The 19,203-nt window shown below is 41.6% G+C and overlaps 1 protein-coding gene across 1 annotated transcript; it reads right to left on the bottom strand.

Moving 5' to 3' along the window:
- Positions 1-16,362: 16,362 nt before the first annotated feature.
- Positions 16,363-17,313, bottom strand: LOC143101701 (cyclin-dependent kinase 5 activator 1-like). Its single transcript, XM_076264855.1, has one exon. The coding sequence runs from the start codon at positions 17,311-17,313 to the stop codon at positions 16,363-16,365; it is 951 nt and encodes a 316-aa protein (XP_076120970.1).
- Positions 17,314-19,203: the final 1,890 nt, after the last annotated feature.

Below are 19,203 nucleotides of genomic sequence, written 5' to 3' on the forward strand. Positions count from 1 at the left end.
TCCTATACATTTCAACACAATTGTTGCCTCGAATACAAGCCTGCCCTCAATTAAGGTCTGTGCTTTGCGCAGCTGTAAATAAAAGACTTTTGTAAATAAAAGGCCATAATTTGAGGATTTACGTCTGTCTCCTAAACATTCCTCAACCGTTATCCAGACATGCATGAAAACATTTGAAAACAAAACTCAGCCATAGGTTATTTTGAGAATGATGACTTTCTCTTCAGCATTGTCCTAACCGAAGCAGATGATGAGGCAATGCAACAATGCTTACAGAGATACACTGTAAGGTTGTCTGCAAAGATTATGCAGACCATTACGATTGACTGACACACACGCACACACACACACACATATCGAAATCATACACCGGACACTTTAGGCTGTAGTCTTTCTACATGGGTTTAGTTAATGATCGGGCTATAATAAGACCACACTTTAATAGTGGTTAGTGTAAACTGGGACATTTTAGCGTCCGATAGGCTTTTGTCGGGACTCAGGACACGCAACTCAAAATCGGGACTGTCCAGTTTAAACCGTGATACAGTATCTGGTCACCCTATTCTGTGTGCTAGTTGAATAACTTGCCTTTCCATATTACATGTAAATGTTCATACTGGTTAAGAAAGGCATGTGAACATTCTCTAAAATAAGGGTAGCTTCCTTAGTATAGCGTTGTTCGCACATTCTCGCATTCGCATTTTCTCTGCTGCCGGCTTGTGCCTCTAAATCACCCAAAATGCTTGATTGCATTGCATTCTCCACATTTTTAGCTAAATGTTCATGTACCACATCAGTATTTTTGTTCATTAAATCTCCTTTACAATTACCATCGGGACCTGGCCGCCTTACTCAGCTTGCCGCCATTCACTCCTTGCTCTGCTACTGGCTTGTGCCTCCATATCGCCCCAAAAATGCTTGATTTCATTGCATTCTCTACATTTTTAGCTATATTTTCATGTACCACATCAGCATTTTTGTTCAGTGAATCTTTTGTAAATTGCTTTACAATTACTGTCGGGCCCTCCTCCTTCGTTATAGCCCAGCTCGCCTCAGCTTTATTCACTCCTTGTCTTCATTAACATTCCTGGTAGAATTTACAATTTTGGCCTCTATGTGTCCAGTTACATAGCAGGGTTGTGCACAATTCGAATTGCAATTCTGCTTCCTGTTTGCTACCTCAATTGAAATGCAAGTGAAATTCTAGAATTGAATTGGAATTTAAGAGCCAGTTTCAATTAAATTCTGGAATTTTGCACAAGCCTGTTACATAGTCTCTGTCTGTTCTAGGTCTTGGATTTTGTGAAATAAATTTCTAAATAAATGCGGCTTATAGTCCGGTGCTACTTACCGTAAAACTCCAAATAATAGCCCGGGCTTTTATTTTCCCAAATCGCCAAACTGCACTGGCTAGTACTAGAGACAGGCGTCTATATGAGACAGGCCTTTAATTACCTTTACACAAAACTTTTCCTCTGCAAAGATGGAAAATATTATCTAATTAATTATTGCAAACAAACTGAATGTCCAAAGATCCAAATAGCAGGATAGCCAGAACGGATGAAACATGTTTTAATCAAACGTAATTTACAAAGAGATCACACTGAAAGCTCATATTTTGTCACTAGCAAATAGCCTAACAGTCCTTTCTCAAATACAGTTGCATTATCAGCCCTGACCAAAACAGTTCAGGAATTATATATGCAAAACTGGAACGTGCTTAATGTTTTGTTCTCCCTCCTTTCAGCACGAATGAAACAGCATGAGAAAGGATGAACCATATTGTTTCTCCCGTATTTTCTTTGGCAAATTTGACAACAGCATTTCAAATCATAGTCTACTTCTTTCTCTTCATCGCCATGGCGGTACGCATTTAGAATAAAGAATAGCGTTCGCGAACCCTTTTGTTTTGTTGCCAGCATAAAAACAAGCTTACCATCGGCCTATCCGCAAATTTTAAACACAAGGGATGAATTGAACGATGACGAAGTCGGACATATAGGCATAGTTCATATTAAAAAAAGTTATACAATTTGGAACTCTAGCTTTCTCCAACCGCAGTCTTTTACTGCCATCTAATCATAACGTGCGCAGTCTGCAGACTCTGCACTATACTTAAGCCCAAATCACACCAAAGATTTACGACGAGATGAGCTTTTAACCAGCAACTTGATGTAACATTCTAAAACCTTGCAACTGTGAACAGACATGGTAAATGCTTTGCGACGGCTTGCAACAACGTGCAACATCTAATTCACACCTCTGCAACTGCAAATGGGTTCGTGTCATTGTGAATCTTTGGTGTGAATTGAGCTTTAAACAGACGATCGGTCTCTGCATTTATCCCAATCTGTGAATTAGTGAAACACACTCATCACACAGTAAACACACAGTGAGGTGAAGCACACATTAATCCCAACACAGTAAGCTGCCTGCTACAACAGCGGCGCTTGGGGAGCAGTGAGGGGTTAGGTGCCTTGCTCAAGGGCACTTCAGCCGCTTCCTACTGGTGGGGGTTCGAACAGGCAACCCTCCTGTTACAAGTCCGAAGTCCTAACCAGTAGGCCACGGCTGCCCCCTAGTAAGTGTACCCTGTAGCCTCATTTTGGTTTACACAATGGCCACCGTGTGAATAAGGCGAATGAGGACAGACTCAGTGGTTTAGTCAAAATATAATGATTCTTTATGTATTTTTGCAAAGAGGGAGAATGTCAGTGACCACTGGTCGCTTACACAAACTCCAAAGAGCTTTAGCTTAGGTAGGCGTTTTATATAGAAGTTGTTTACAACAAGAAAAAGAGAAGTAGCACTGAAGGTTTGAGACAGTTCTTCACACCTATTCTGTACATCATGTGCAGATGAGACGAGATGCAGTCACGTCTAATGTAAAAATAACATTTCATTAATTTAGACATATAAACTGCTCTAACTAATCCAAGGATGAAAAAGAAAATATACAAATGACTTCCAAATATAGCTTTACAGTTTTTTTCAATTGCTTAAACATACTTTTGAAATCAGGGCCAATTTATTCAAAACACTACACACAATTAAAGGACAATTCCGGCGCAAAATGAACCTAGGGGTTAATAACACATGTGTACCGAGTTCGACCGTTCAATGGGATTTGTTTTCATGCTAGTCGAATGTGACCAGTTGTATTGCAAACCGCTAATTAGCGTTTAACGCTAGCCTCCGGGGCACACATACAGTAGAAAGAAATCGCTATTTCTAAACCACTAACAACGCTCAAAATAGCACCACACTTACACAGTAGCATAATGAGGGTCTCTATGTAAACCGAAGCATTGAGAACTTTGTAAGTGTACATGCAGTTTATTAAAGAGAAACACATTACCGCAACTGCCGAACATCTCGCACCTCACGCCACACATTGTTTATGCCAACCTTTCATCGTTGCTTCCTTTGATGTAGTCCTAGCCTAGAAATCTAGACGCACCCTAGCGGCAGCAAATGTAATTGTAAATGTAAATGTAATTTGCTGCCTGGGCTAGTCTAGCAACTCTCCGTTGGCTTGCGAGCTGGAAAAATTTAACTTTGATAGGGCCAATCATATCGTGCATAGAGACGTTAGGCGGGGTTAACATAATGATTGATGGCAGAGTTGCAACGGTTCGGCTGGAATTCCCTGCTACTTGAACAAATAGAAGATGGATGTTGCTGTTGGCAACAGCGTGACACAAGTTAAGCTTTTTTTAAGTTGGCAAAAGTTTGAACTAGCCAACTAGCTCCGCTGGTGGGAAAACGCATGGGACTCATGAGTCGTAGCGCTGTCCTATTGCGTGCAGAGGGAATTTGAAAGAAAACCGATTATCCCGCCCCTCGAACTGAGCAATGCCAAGAGTGAGTCCCCAGACCCTACATTTTAAAGCTGCAGTTGGCAAGTCTGACAGATTGAAGGGACTTTTAGGGAATTTTAAATGTTTACAACTCTCATGCTCCTCCCCCACTACCACCGAGCACCCTCTCATCGAGTTTGTGCTCGTCAGTGCGCACCAGACTGTGATTGCAGTCAGATCTCACACATCCCTCCTCTGATTGGACCAGAAGAACCGGGAGCTGTGGATTTTTGCAAAACAAATAACAGGCTCTACTGTAGGTTGAGGTAGAAGTGCGTTTTTTTTCCCTTAAACTGGCTGATTTATGTTCTTCTGTCAGTGTGTCGGTTATAGTGAATATGATCAAAATAAATATTGCCAACTGCAGCTTTAATGTGGGTCTGGCTCGTCAGGCTAGCCCTAGCCTATTTTTGTTTTGACAAGGAGATCAGTGCATTAACGCAGTTATGCAGGCCCATAGCCAGCTATGAGGTCACCAAGCTCCGGACCTCTGTCATTTTTTTTTACGTAAAAAGCTAAAACTAAGATTTGAAGCTAATAACAGAAATTGAATAACAGAAATTGGTTCCAATCACCCTACCTCCCCTTAATGCATACACACATTCTCTGTCTCTCTCTCTCTCTCTCTCTCTCTCTCTCAGACACACATACACATACAGGGTCAGACTGGAAGAGTCCAGAGGGGCTATCCCTCCAATGGCCGTCGGCCTGGGTCAATGCTTCATCAGCCAAGTAGCCTAGTCAGTGTCTAGCTCTCCAAAAAAAAAAAACGCTTCACTTAGGCCAATGAGGCCTGATGACCAGTAGCCAATGTCTACTCTATCAGTTATTATTGTCATTCAAAAAACTACCAACATTTGCGCCATCGCGTTTTCAATAGCCTCTACAAGGGACAATGAAAGGCTACAGTGTCATCAAGGCTGCCAACTCTCTTGCTCACTTGTTATTATTGTTTTTTTTTTTTTTTTTAAACTAAAAAAAAACCAGGAGAAACGGTTCACCCTAAATAGAGTTTTGGAGATGAGAGCCAGTGGGGCCTCTGGAACAAGGCAGGGAACGAGGAGCAAGAGTGAGTCAGATAACAGGTCCTTATAAAATACTAGCTGTCTGTGTCCTGAATACACTGTAAAAAAAAAAGCAATTTCTGTGGACATCCCAGGGTCCAAGAACGGCAACAAACACAACCTGGGCAAACCTAGCCCATGAAAACATAACAATTGTTCCAGCAAATCACAGACGAGATGCGTGTTTAGGAGAGTTCCAATTGCACGGGAGCAGCACGGGAGGGAGGGGGAGGAAGTAGCGAGCTAGCTCTCTGTTTTGTTTGAAAGTCAACAGAAGTGACGTTGCCCAGCATCGCTTAGAGCACCTTTAATGATAGACCTCCATTTACCATGATGGTATATTATGTCCCTTTTGGTTTGGACTACTTATGAATGAAGGCACAAGGCACAATAATAATCATTAATCAATAATGATCATTTTTGTTAAATCTGACTGACTATTTTGAATGTGATACTTTCACTGGCATAGTATTTTAGGACTGTATCATGACTGCTAATGTGTGTGTGTGTGTGTGTGTGTGTGTGTGCAAAGGATAGTTTTTTAGTCGCAGTCTCTCTCTCTCTGTCTCACTCTCTCACACACACACACAAACACACACACACAGTCCTGTGCATACGCATAAACTGTTTTATGTAAGAGCATCTTGGGCTCCCAGGCTAATTGCAAACATCTATGAGAGATGGCATTTCCTCTGCTGATTGCATGGGACAGGAAGTTAGATGTGCTGACAGGGGACAAGAAGACCCTAATGGTTATCATGATGATAAAGTTGCACGCACACACGCACATACGCACACGCACACACACATACACACACACACAGGCACGGACACACACACACACACACACAGGCACGCATTATAGAGTGATGAGTATTTTTAGATTTTTTTTTCTTCTTTGTCACAGATCTTTTTTCTTTGTCACACATCTATCTTGATCTGTGGTTCACACACTATCATGTGGAAATTAAATGTTTACTCTTCATTGCTCAGTCATCATTGCATAAAATAACAAGCACTATTGAGCACTTATGTACTGTATACACTGTAAGAGAAGGTCAGGGTCATTATTTGTTTTATTTGAAAGTGTTTTGTTTTATTTAAATGGCATATCATGGCATACATAAATGCTCACACAAAGTTAGTAGGTCTCAGTGTATGCATACAGTTCAACCCACACATATCACATGGCAAAAACAGGTCATGAAATGCTGACTTTTTCTCACCAAGTTTATGCTTTCAAGTTCCCATAGTGGTGTTGTGGCATTGTGGCAAAGAAACCACTACACCTACACCCTGGCACAGGATATAACCATGCACACTATAGACCAGGGATTCCCAAATTGTGGTACGCGTACCCCCGGTGGTACGCGAGCTGCTTCTAGTGGGTACGCGAGATGAAAAGGGCTATGGCGGACAGGTGTAAAATGAACATTTTAAATCTTTTGTAATTAATTCATGAATAAATACATAATTTCAAATCAGGTCATAATGATATGGAAACATAAAATTAAAGGATATCATTTATAAACTCTGTATGTGTTCATCAAAAAAAGGGCAGCTTATTACATTTGACGCCTGGAATAGCTAATAGAATGCTTTACTTTTGAATGCATTGGATGGTCCGTGGGGGGGGGGAAGTTTTGCAGATATAACAGGTTTTTGAAAACAACAAAAACAGAAAGGAGGGAAGGAGCAAAGCTAGGAGTTATTTCAGATGGGCAAGAAAGGTAACATTAAGCTAGGCTTTACATTTAACAAACTAAAGGTAGCCTAAGTTTAGCCTTTCAATAGCCTAATGTTGTCCAAACGAATACATCCTTGTCAGGCGTTGTTGTAGGCCTATTATAAGATATATGTGTATGTGGATGTAGTTAGTCTACTATGCAGGGTACTTTTCATAACTTTTTAACTGACCAAACGCACGCACCTAAAACCAGGAAACGAACAAATATTGTCAACGCGGCGGGGGGGGGGTTTATGTGTTTATGTGTCGGATGGTGGGGATACGCGAGCCGCGTCGGAATGTAGGCGGTGGTACGCGGGGGGGATAGTTTGGGAACCGCTGCTATAGACTAACCATCATGTATTGCCCCATAGGAAAGGGGTTGAACTCTCCGTGGGAGCCTGAAAGCAATTCAGTTGTTTTGCAGTGTGCAAGAGATGCAGAAATAGCCTATTATTGAAGTTTCTCAAGATATCACACGCCACCTTAGATGACCTCATGTGATGTCTTAAGACTCAATAAGATGCATGATTTTATTTATTACATGCACAACACAGATGAGATTGCAATCTAAAGGAAAAGTGAAATATACAGTATATACATACAATGCTTTTATTTGGATGCAGGCAGGCAAGGAAAACAAGATCCAAATACTCTGGGAAGAGTCATTGACAAGGTCACAGGTCTACAGTACATGGCTCATACTTTTACAGGTCCTTCCATTTATAATATAATAATAATAATAATAAAATGTATTTATATAGCACTTTTCAAGCACAAAGCACAAAGTATAACACACATTATACACACACACACACACACACACGCACACACACACACACACACATAAACACATACACTCATACACACACACACACACACACACACATACATTGCATGGAGTGTGAAATAAGGTGCTTATAGAACTGAATTGTATCCAGCTCTTTTTAGAGTTTATCTACCTCTCAAAAGTTTATTCACCAATTGCCACTTTTAACATTAAAAATCACACTGTATTATCCACATTCACACTATGTACACTCATCAACACCTTGGGAACCATTTAATACCACTGGTATTGTTATAAACATTGGACAATAACCTCCACCATCATCAAGCATGTTCTGAATGCCTTTAAAAAAATCTGATACTGCATGGTCCAGTCCACCTTACCGTGATCACAGAATTCATAGTTTACCCACCTTTTATTTTACCACTACATCCCTGCACACACATACACAGACACACACACACACACACACACATACACAGACTCACACACACACACACACACACACATACATTGCATGGAGTCTGAAATAAAAGGCTCTCTTCAGTCTCACAAGTAAGGTGCTTATAGGACTGAATTGTAACTCAATATAAATATATACATAGATATATAGATAGATAATGTACATTTATTGTGTACAGGGATAACCATAGTTTCTGCCAATGGCAAGGTCCACGGTCATTTCTCTCCTGTAAAGAAGGAATGCCCATAAGCCCCCACTTGTGGTCCATTTAGCTGGACTTTCTTGTCTTGAAGACATCTAATAGGTGATTAATGGACTCCCTGGCTAAGAGCATTTCCCAGACTGGTCAATAATGCAACTGTAAGAGCTTTGTGCAAGTGCCTGTGTGTATGTGAATGTGTGTGTGTCTGTGGCAGCAGTACGATGTGTTGTATGTGAATGTGTGTGTCTGTGGCAGCAGTACGATGTGTTGTATGTGAATGTGTGTGTCTGTGGTATCGGTACAATATGTCGTATGTGCATCTTCGTGTCATGTCTAAATGATTTATTCTGGAATGGAGGAGAAGAACAGGGAGAGGGAGGGGATCCATGTGCTTTCATTTGACAGCTCAGTGATGATATGTGGGTGGGCATGTGGTGTGCAGGGTGCGATTTGTAGGGGGGGATGGTGAGGATTTCCCCCCCTCTGGTTTTCCTATCCCTACCTCTGCTAAATTATTTGTATCGTCGGGGGGGACAACATTTATCCCCCTCTGCCCCTCATATTGATTAATGCTACTTCATATAAGTAAAGCGCTGCAACGTGAGAACAGTCTAGTAGGCTAGCCTACATAATAATCTGACATCAGAAACGCACCGTCACCGTCAGCACTGATACTGCTGACACAGTGGCTGCGTGATAATTTGGCCTTGCAGGACATTTCAGAATGTCGAGTGTGTAATCCATCATAAATGATAGGTTCAATGGAAAAATTAGCTGGACAAATGAAAGAAAACGAGAAGGATTCAGTAAAGCATAATAATGTTTTAGAACCTTCAAAATTAGAAAACTGATGCAACTGAGATGGAGGACAACTGCACGTAGAGTAGAACGTAGGCCTATTGTCCGAAGGAGCCTACATTAAATGAGGAGATATTTGCTGAATGTCACAAAAAGTGTTACAGAAATTGCTTGGCATCGCTTATTCAATGGCTCTGTACCGAAACACCTGTAGTTTGCGGAGGACGAACGAGAAAGCACTCGTTTGATAAATCAGCCAGTAGTAGACAAATAACTTTTAGAAATAATCTGTACTGCAAAAACGAATGATGATGGTGGGTATTTAAACTATCTAGCGGGTGTTTTAACAGCTGCAAGAAATAGAAGCTTCATGGTCTTTATGTTCTGGTTCGTAAATTATTTTCATAAAACTTCAAGTTGCCCTATAACTTTACTCTCCAAACACTTCACTGCACTGTAGGCAATTAACTGACAGTATGATAGGCTATTTATTTTCTGTAGGCTACAATAAACACATTTATTTTTAGTGTCTATTGAATATGTTTTTAAAGAAATGCTGCCAATTTGATGTTTAACTTGATGTTATACTTGATAAGTACTGATAAATGGTGCAGTGCCACTTTAAGAGAGTCTAAGCGGTTCTCATAACGTCCTTTTGCCAGCTAATGCTCACAATGGATAAGGCTGATAGGCACTCTAGCCTTGTTTGTTTGCACCACATTGACAACACAATATTAAGTTATTACAAGGAGCCTTCATTGTTAGGATATGGAAAAATGTAATGAGTTACTGCTAGCATGACATTTCTGTTTGCAGTTGGCCATTAAAAGTGCAGTATGAGCATAGTAGCCACCTAGCTATCTGAATGGAATAGGCTATGTTTCAATCGGCATTATGCTTAACAAACGCTAGTTAGTCTGTTAACATTCATATTTGCAAGCCTCCAAGTACAGACGTCATCACTTTAAATTCTACCTGTTGCCTTTCACCGTCCACTTATTTAACTGCTGTTGCATCCCTTGACATGCCATCTCCTTTTCCCTCTTTCTTTTTTATTTTTAGTCGTCAACAGCTTTTTTTTGCTGTATCCATCTTTTTCCATAGACGGCAACTCACTACTCGTAGGCCTATCTGCTCGCCCAGCGCTCACGGCGCCCCCACTCCCTCTTCTATGTCAAAATTCTATTATTCTTATGAGAAAGGGCGGCTACTCTAGCCTGTTAGTCCTCTAAAATGTTATAGAACATTGAGAAAAAGTTGAAATGATTTAGAAACGGACAGCAGTAGCTACATATAGAAAATACCAAATATATTTTACCATCGCTTTGGCGCCCCCATGGAGCTGCGCCCCTATGCGCCGCATATAGCGCATACCCACTTTTTGCGCCACTGTGTGTGCGTGTGTGTGTGTCCATGGAGTATGATCACAGAGTAGCATAATGTGATTCTCAATCGGAAATTCCCTCAAGACAGCGAAAGTCATCCACCCACTTGTTTCTCACACACACACTCACCCAAACACACACAGAGGATCTTCCAACCAGGATGGTACACTGTTATAATGCTAAAGTTAACCAGTTTTGTGGTATGTGTGTGTGTGTGTGTGAAAGAGAGAGAGAGTGTGTAAGTGTGTGTGTGTGTGTGTGTGTGTATGTGAAAGAGAGAGAGCGAGAGTGTAAGTGTGTGTGTGTGTGTCTGTGAGTGCATCCAGTGGTTAAAGTGGGATTTGCCAGGTGGGGGAACCCTAAAATCCAATGTCGATGCAACAGAGAAAAATGACTCACCGTTAGACAACATATTGAGTATCGTGGTGTAGCAATACTTTTTGACAAGAATTGCTAGCTTCTCTACAAGCAAAACATTAACCCACCATTTGCTTTAACAATATCATCGCACTATATCATTGGTATGAAAGAATATATTTATTATTAATTTATCTGAGGTGGCGGAAATGCGTTCCTCCCTGTTTTCCCCCACTTTAACCCCTGAGTGTATGTTTGTATGTGTGTGTGAGTGTATGTGTTTATGTGTTTATGTGTTTATGTGTGTGTGTGTGTGTGTGTGTGTGTGCGTGCGTGCCATGCACACATGCATGTGCACCCTGCCCAGCGTGTGTGTGTGTGTGTGGGTGTGTGAATTTCCTCTGTGTTGTATTTTGAGGTCTGTGCCACCCAGTGACTGGCGCGCCTGTGTGGTGTTCAGCCCAGGAGGGGGTCGGGCCCGGGGACTGGAGGCGATGAAAACCCTCCCGCCGTGACTCATCGGAGCCCATTCACCTTCATTGTTTGGAACACAATGACTGGAAACACACACACACACACACACTAACCCAAGCTAATAACAGTAGTATATTGGTAGTATGATTGGTAGTATTTGATTTAAATGTCATTGTCTGGTTTCTGAGAGAGCATCAGCAGATGATATGTATGCTGTCTTAACCATAGATATTATAAAGCTTTATAATATCTGTCTTAACCATATGCAGATGCACTGGTAGTGAATTTATAGCATGCCATGGAGAAGAAAATAATCGTCTTGAGTCTTGAAAATGCCTGAGATATAACCACTGTTTAGTTTTATCACAACAAGCCATGAGAGGCCATGTTATGACAGGGGTGGGTATTCAAAGTCCTGTAATGGATAGCAAACTATGTAAGTCATTGGCATGCAGCATTGTGTGCTATGCTTGCCAGATTAGGATACGAGGAACAATAGATTCTCTTATCAATGTACTGTAGTGCCACCCTGTGGTGAACAGTGACATTGCGACAGCATCCTCTGATCAAAACCCTCCTCTTAATATGATGGGGATTTGACCCTATAAGAATGATGTAATCTTTACATTAATTAAATGTGTTTGGGATTTAAATAATTGAATGACATAGTAGGCAGTGGCAGCTCAACTACTCTTCCCTTTACAATAAACATACTCTGTAGTCTGACTCCAGAGGTTTTAGTCTGGTAATTGTGTGAAGTAAGTAAGTAAGTATATATACTCTTTTGATCCCGTGAGGGAAATTTGGTCTCTGCATTTATCCCAATCCGTGAATTAGTGAAACACACTCAGCACACAGTGAACACACAGTGAGGTGAAGCACGCACTAATCCCAGCGCAGTGAGCTGCCTGCAACAACAGCAGCGCTTGGGGAGCAGTGAGGGGTTAGGTGCCTTGCTCAAGGGCACTTCAGCCGTGCCTACTGGTCGGGGTTCGAAGCAGCAACCCTCCAGTTACAGGTCCGAAGCGCTAACCAGTAGGCCAAGGCTGCCCATATATATGTGTTTCAACATCCATAACCAATACTATGTGAATGTGGAAGTCCACATTATACCGTGATAGCGGCAAGTGTAGTGTAAATATTGATGTAAAATCAAAAGCAAAGCCTTCTGTGCACTAGGCCTGTTACACTACACATTGTTTTTTTTTCCCTGTCCCCTGTTGGAAAGCAGACAGCCAATCAGCATGGAATGTGACACCAATACAGCCAATCAGCACCGTGTCACATGGTCCTGCCTAGCCAATGGCACAGTGTGGCTAAGTGCAGGGGGGGGGGGGGGATGGCTGCCACTGCACGCGTGCTGCAGGCCCATGTGTGTCCTGTAGAGAGGAGAGGGGCTGGGCTGGGCTGCCTCAGTGCTGCCTGCCTGCCTGCCGGGTTACGTAAGACTGCAGTGGCGCTCCTCTCCTCTCCTCTCACTCAATAACCATGCACATGTAGCAGGCAGGAGTATCTTTCTCTCTCTCTCTCCCTTGCTGAACTGTCAGGGTGGTACTCCTCACACATCATATCGGTGGGTTGTTCTGCTCTGCTCTGTTCACGTGGCCCATGAAGTCATCTGTAATCTCGGTCACTCAGAGCAGGTGTGGCTACCGCACTGTGCACTGTATCTCCTCAGTACTGTCTTGTGATGGATGCTTTGATTTAATTTATGTCTGACCATTTTTTTTAGCCATTCTCTTGGTTGCTCTACTTTTTTTTCTTCATCACGTACACTTATGTCTTCATGTCTGAAAAATAATAAAACTAATTTATTTACAGTCACACCTGAAATTATGTCATGTAGTTTTGTAAACTGTACCTGGTTTCTTTGCCATCTATCTACAGTCAGGCAGACTGATGACTCGGAAATTCTATAGACCCTTTTAACCGCATAAACAAACATGCACGTTCCTTAGGCATTTCTGGTGGCACAGAAAACAACATTAAGCTAATGATGACAAAAAAATGTAAAAAGTTACAAGTAAAAAAGTAAAATTTTACAGTCAACATTTTGTAGAGCATTACACTAAAGTCCGATTTATTTTCATTTCAAACTATCGCCGTTGGTTTTAAACACTTCAACCGGAAACCCTTTAGGAACAGATTGCAAGGATCTATAACCATCCAGAATTCCATTTAATGATGAGAGTGTGGTGAAATAACTACTGGAGTCACAAATGTTTAATTTGTTTTTATATAAAGTAAATAGAAGAGTTGAACAGACTCAGACAAACTTTTACACATTCATACACATCCACACAGAGTCACAGATTGCTTTCTTGTATAGTCTAACAACACAGCTTTCATACACATCCACACAGATTCACAGATTGCTTTCTTGTATAGTCTAACAACACAGCTTTCATACGTTTTTTTTTTTGTTTGTTTGTTTGTTAGTTTGCTTTCCTCTGCTTTGTGCAACGAAAATAATCATAATAACCATACAACGCAGTACACAAAGGGAAAAAAAGAAGATAACTAAATTTACAAGTCCTTTGCTACTATACATTTTTTTTCTTACTGTTTGTTACATCAAACACTAAGTGTTATGATCGAAAATGGCACATAATAATGAATAAGGTGTCAGAATGAGAATACAAAATGAATTCCATTCCCAAAAGCCTCTGAATAAACACCCATTACCCAGTGATAGAGTGAACAGTCATCCCTGGGTTTTAGCAATAATAATAATAATTATAATAATAATAATAATAACAACAATAATAATAATAATAATCCATTGAACATATTTGTTACTTGGCTCATTAATTACATTCGGCACTTTGTCTAGAACTCAGTTGAGGATTTCATCCTGTTCTGCAATTTCTCCTTTTATGTCAAGAATTCATTCCATCTTAATGGAACTGAACACCTGATCTTCACAAATCTTCATCATCTTCAAAGTTCTCCTGATCAGTTCACCTCATTTGCATGGGGAGCATGAAAGAGAAGGAGAAAGCTGTTTGATCTAGCTTAGAGAAGAAAACACAGCACAGGTAAGAAAAGTAGATTTTTTTAAATGAATCTGTAGCCTCTATTACAATCCTCATAGACCCTTTATCTTTCGTTGAATTTATTGGGGCTTCATATGACAAGCGCATTGCAGCTCCTTTTGTTTCATTTACATCTTGAGCAACCTTGTCTCTGCCAATCAAAAATACAGGACATGGAAAGTACTGTTTGAATCCTGAATCAATCATATTTAAAAGCTACATAAAACACCAGTATCCCTTGTCAGTTGACTTCTACATAATTGAAATCAGGACACATGAAGGAAAATTATTCTCTATCAAACAATGTTTTTTTTTAAAATGGCACCTATATTTTCCATATTCCCAGTGCCAAACTGTTTCTAGATTGTGACATAACACTGAGCTCTGATATGTGAAATTTCAGAGGCTGTCTGGATCTGGAGGATTTACTGAAGTCAGGGAATTGTATTTGTTGGCTTGTGATTGTTTTGGTTCGCAAAAAGAAAGATTGAAAGGGGAAAAAATCTTAACCTTTGGCATCCCTTATGAGACAAAAACGTTCAGTATGATATGGCACATTTTTTAAAAATAAACAGTCAGGGCATCTAAGAGCAAGATGAACGAGAGAGTGACCATATGTGTGTGTGTAAGCAAAGAGAAGCATGCAAGGAACACCCGTATATGCACACACACACACACACAGACAGACAATTCATTTGAGAAAAAAAGACGAGGAAGAAGAAGATGAAAAGAAGAAGAAGAAGAAGAAGAAGAAGAAATCAAGATTATAAATAAAACTCCCTACAGTGGGGTTGTGCCTCCATGATGGAGATCAGATGATCTTTTCTCATTTATTCTTCATGAAGTGAAAAGGTATGTAGGTCTACAAGTAAAAGGTTCTGGAAGAATGGTGTTTTGATCCTTGCTTGTACACCATTTGTGTCCAGCTCCAACTTCCATCATTTCGTGTCCAGCTCCCTTTGCTTGCGCAATTTCGTGACTCCACAATCTTTCTGATATGGGACAACAGGGCGAACTGAAGCAGGAAGAGGTGGGGGTGTTGGGTTGTGTCCTTCTGACTACAATGCTCAGACCATATCGATGGCTCTTGCCGTCTTCTGTCCATTCAGCTTAACATACCGTACTATGTAATTACTATGACGTCTCCTGGCTCAATAGCTCCACGGATGCTTCAAAAAAGTGCTGAATGATGTTTTTTTTTTGTGCTAGCCAGTTAATGTACATGAGCTGAACATGAAAGCCAATGCCTACGTGGCATGTACCTTCAAAATAATAAGAAACACTGTATTGTCTTCCCAGTGACATTTAGCCATATTTATATAGAGATTCTTTTTTTTTTATTATTTCACTGTAAATAGACATAGTAACTAACAATGTCAACAGTATTGCTGGTAGGTCATACCAAGTCCCAGAGACGCTTCTCCATCCTGGGTTTCGGGATGAAAATTGGCACAAATGCGTGTGACTGGGAGGGGAATCCGTATCACACAGAGAAGAAAAGACTTAATCGGGCTGTGGAAGGATCACTTTAGCACTGGCAAAGGGTGTGCGTCTGGTCCATGCCAAAAGCCGACTGGGATTTCCTGATATTTAAACCACCGGCGACTTAAAGTCCTTTTGGTGGTTGCAGCTGGGGCTGGGGCTGTGGCTGTATCCACTCCTCCACATTGTCCTCCATTTTGAAGCAGCCAGAGGATTGGTTAAGTCTAGCAAGCCAAGAATGTGCAAACTTGGCACTGATTTCACCCCATCTTTCCCTCTGTAATTGTCTAATTGGATTAGTGAGAAAATCATTTAGTTTCCAGGGGAGATACTTCTTGTTTTGTTTGTTATGACATGATACTGAACGCCCAGCTTACCAATGGACATTTTAGAGAATTTTGGGAGGGAGGGAGGAAAGACTGTGAGTGTATTATTTTACCAGCATTGTTGATGTTCCTCATCTTTCTTGAAATAAATGCTAGACATCTTTGTTCTATGACAGTTCTCTTTCTTTCATCTTCTGCAATTCAGTGGCATGTTCTACATTGTCCTCTCCCCAGTCCCAGAGACGCATGCCCACCAGCCAATCAGAAATAAAAAATATACATTTTGAGCCCCCATATACAGCATCATTTCAACTCCTCCCCTTTTTTAATTATCCTCCCCATTCCCCATTTGGTCTCTGTTGTTTTTCTTGTTTCTCGTTTTCTATTTAGATTTTTTTTTTTATCGATCCAGGCCAATCAGCAACCGGTGGTCCTGCTTCTCCTTCTGGCTCTCGTTCTTGAGATCGGCGAAGACCTGCGTGAAGTAGTGCGGGTCCGAGTTGAGCTGGAGCATCTTGGTGCTCATGCGGTTGATGATCTCCAGACAGCGGTCCCAGAAGGCCTCCTTCTCGGCCTCCACCAGGAAGGGCTTGAGTGGGTAGGAGATCTCGTTGCCCATGTAAGAGTAGGACAGGTAGAGACAGGTGAGCAACGAGGCCTGAAGCTCGCGCTCGCTGGCCACCTCAGCCGAGATCACGTCCCGGCACAGCATGTAGAGGAAGACAACGTTGGCCGGCGTGATGAAGCCCTGGTCCTGCCAGCCCTGCAGCAGTAGCGACCGGTCCACACTGCGCAACCACAGCACCGGGTCCGCCGGGGACAGGCGCTTCAGCCGGTAGCAGCGGCGGCACAGGAACTCGCCCAGGCTCCGCAGGAGCTCGCTGGTGGACGCCTGGACGATGACCCGCTTGGGCGTGCCCGCGTTGGCGGACTGGCCCGTGACAGAGCCGGTCAGTGAGGTCCTTTTGGCGGTGGCCACCATGTTGGAGGTGGTTTTGGAGGTGGGGATAGCGGCAGCGGCGGCAGCAGCAGCAGCGACAGTGGTGTCCTGGGCAAAGCTGGACAGGTTGGCACAGGACTGAGACTTCTTCAGGTTTTGACTGTTGAGGTGGCCCACACTGCCCTCCTCCTGGCTGTCTCCCGAGGGCAGCTTCTTGGAGCCTTTCCTCTTGGCGGAGACCACCACAATTCGCTTCCATGGCAGGATGTTTATGAGCGACTGGCGCTTCAGGGGCTTGTCCTTGGCATTTTTGCTGTTCTGAACAGCTGTGTAGGGCCCCACAGTTGCAGGGCCATCCTCAAACAGGGCGGCCTTGCGATAACTGGGGGACAGGGATAGCACAGTGCCCATGTTGTGTTAAGACTTGAAGGTGACAGTGGAGTGAACAACAAGCCACAAGACTGTGACAGGAAGAAGAGCTCACAGGATTCGTCAAAGTGTATGGAGATTATCTGTAATGGAAAATATTCCGTTATATACCAAGATTTCCACTTCATAAAGAAAACCCTTTACACTGCTAAATGTTAAGCAGAACAATTCATGGGGCAAAACTCCAATGAAAATTATCATTATTATTAGATTCATGTATTTAAAAAAATGAAGAGATAGGCTACTGTGAATCACTGGTAATTACACCAACTCTTTGATGTCCTGTAACACTACAGACATTATTAGACAAAATATTATGTTTCCAAGATGTTACTGTGCACAGAACACATTTCAGGGTTCAGGTTTTAAATCATCAGGTTTCCTATAATGATTTCCATCCGTGTCCTATCGCTGTTTCCTGCCATTAATCTGCTACCTCAATAGCCAAAGCACAAAGCTACAACGTGGTGTGATGGAATGCCACAACAGTGGAATGCTTGATCATCTTATATATGATATAGCCTAATATATTGTACACATTCAAAGCGTCAAAGCCTACTAGATGGGCCTCTTCTTAAATCAAATAATTTTTGTTCCAAATTGCAGCGCTATTTTGTGTTATTGGGCAAACCAAGTCAATAGGAACATAACGAAATGTGCGCTGGCATCCATCTTAGCTTCAAAATGGAAGCCCTCTATGTAAACACCTTCTCTCCCCCGCGTCACATTATGAATACATAAAAAAACATCAGCTGCAGCTAATACACGCTTTAACTCTTTGTTTCTCAATGGAATTATATTCTAGCACAAGATTTAAACAACTGCTAATCAAAAACACACTTTACATCTGATCAATATAAACGATCAGGTGCTGAGCTATAAAGTGAAATAATCTTAATCGCATTCACAGCTCCAAACATTGTGATAACACCGTTTTTTTGATGGTCGAAGTTAATATGAAATCAGCATTTTAAGTCTACTCTAATGCATAAATTCATATTAACATAGCCTAGTAGCAGTGAACATAGCTGATGTAATTCGTGTTAGCAGCCATGCAACTGCTAATAAATAAATACTTACCTTCCATTGAATTGAATCAGTGCATGAAATCCATCACTATGTGCCTTGTGATGAATTCCCCCTGTCCTTCCTATGCTTATTTACGTCAAGGTATAATGTAATATCAGGATGGCCAGAATGTTTTTCGCTGTCCAAGGTCCTGGAGCTCCCACTAACATAATAATGCTGGCAAACCCTACCTACGTAATAATATCAAGGGCTGTATTGACGTTTTCCGTTATATTCGGCATTTTAAGATACAAAGCCTACCTGTAGAACAGTATCCTACATTTTAGCAGGGTAAATTTAGCCTAGGCCTACTGATCATCGTGTTAGACTAAAACACAAACGAGCCTATACTACTCGCAATGTATACAATTCCTCAACAAATGCGATAATCTGTTCATTCATTCCCAACGAACCGATTCAACGTATAGGCTATTTTGTGTTTGGTCCTCTCGGTCAAATACACCGTAAATCAGATGGAGAACCCTTCACTTAAACCGAATAATAATTTTAAAAATCACATTTCAATACTATAATAATATATGGAAGTAAAAATCACAACGAGTCTCAAAATAGACCTTTGCGCAAAACAGCCCCCTAAAATCTCCACGCTTTTGACGCAGACATCCGCAGATTTTCGGGATGACACAGAAGGAGAGATTGATGAAGGCATGTTATTGGTCCTTGCTGCTGCCGCTTAGTCGTTGGAGGTGGAGTATGCTGACAGTGGTTGGCTGCTGGCTTATGATCTGTCCATGGTGCTTGTCCCTCCCTTATCAACATCTGTATGACGGGGGCATGGAAGGT

The sequence above is a fragment of the Alosa pseudoharengus genome, unplaced genomic scaffold (genome assembly GCF_046254945.1).
Source record: "Alosa pseudoharengus isolate Yale_2024_CS ecotype anadromous, Long Island Sound unplaced genomic scaffold, YU_APseudo_1.1 YU_APseudo_1.1_scf_4, whole genome shotgun sequence".
Taxonomy (NCBI): Eukaryota; Metazoa; Chordata; class Actinopteri; order Clupeiformes; family Clupeidae; genus Alosa; species Alosa pseudoharengus.

Excerpts from the sequence above, each read along its gene's own strand:
- LOC143101701 (XM_076264855.1), bottom strand. The coding sequence starts at position 17,313 with ATGGGCACTGTGCTATCCCTGTCCCCCAGTTATCGCAAGGCCGCCCTG.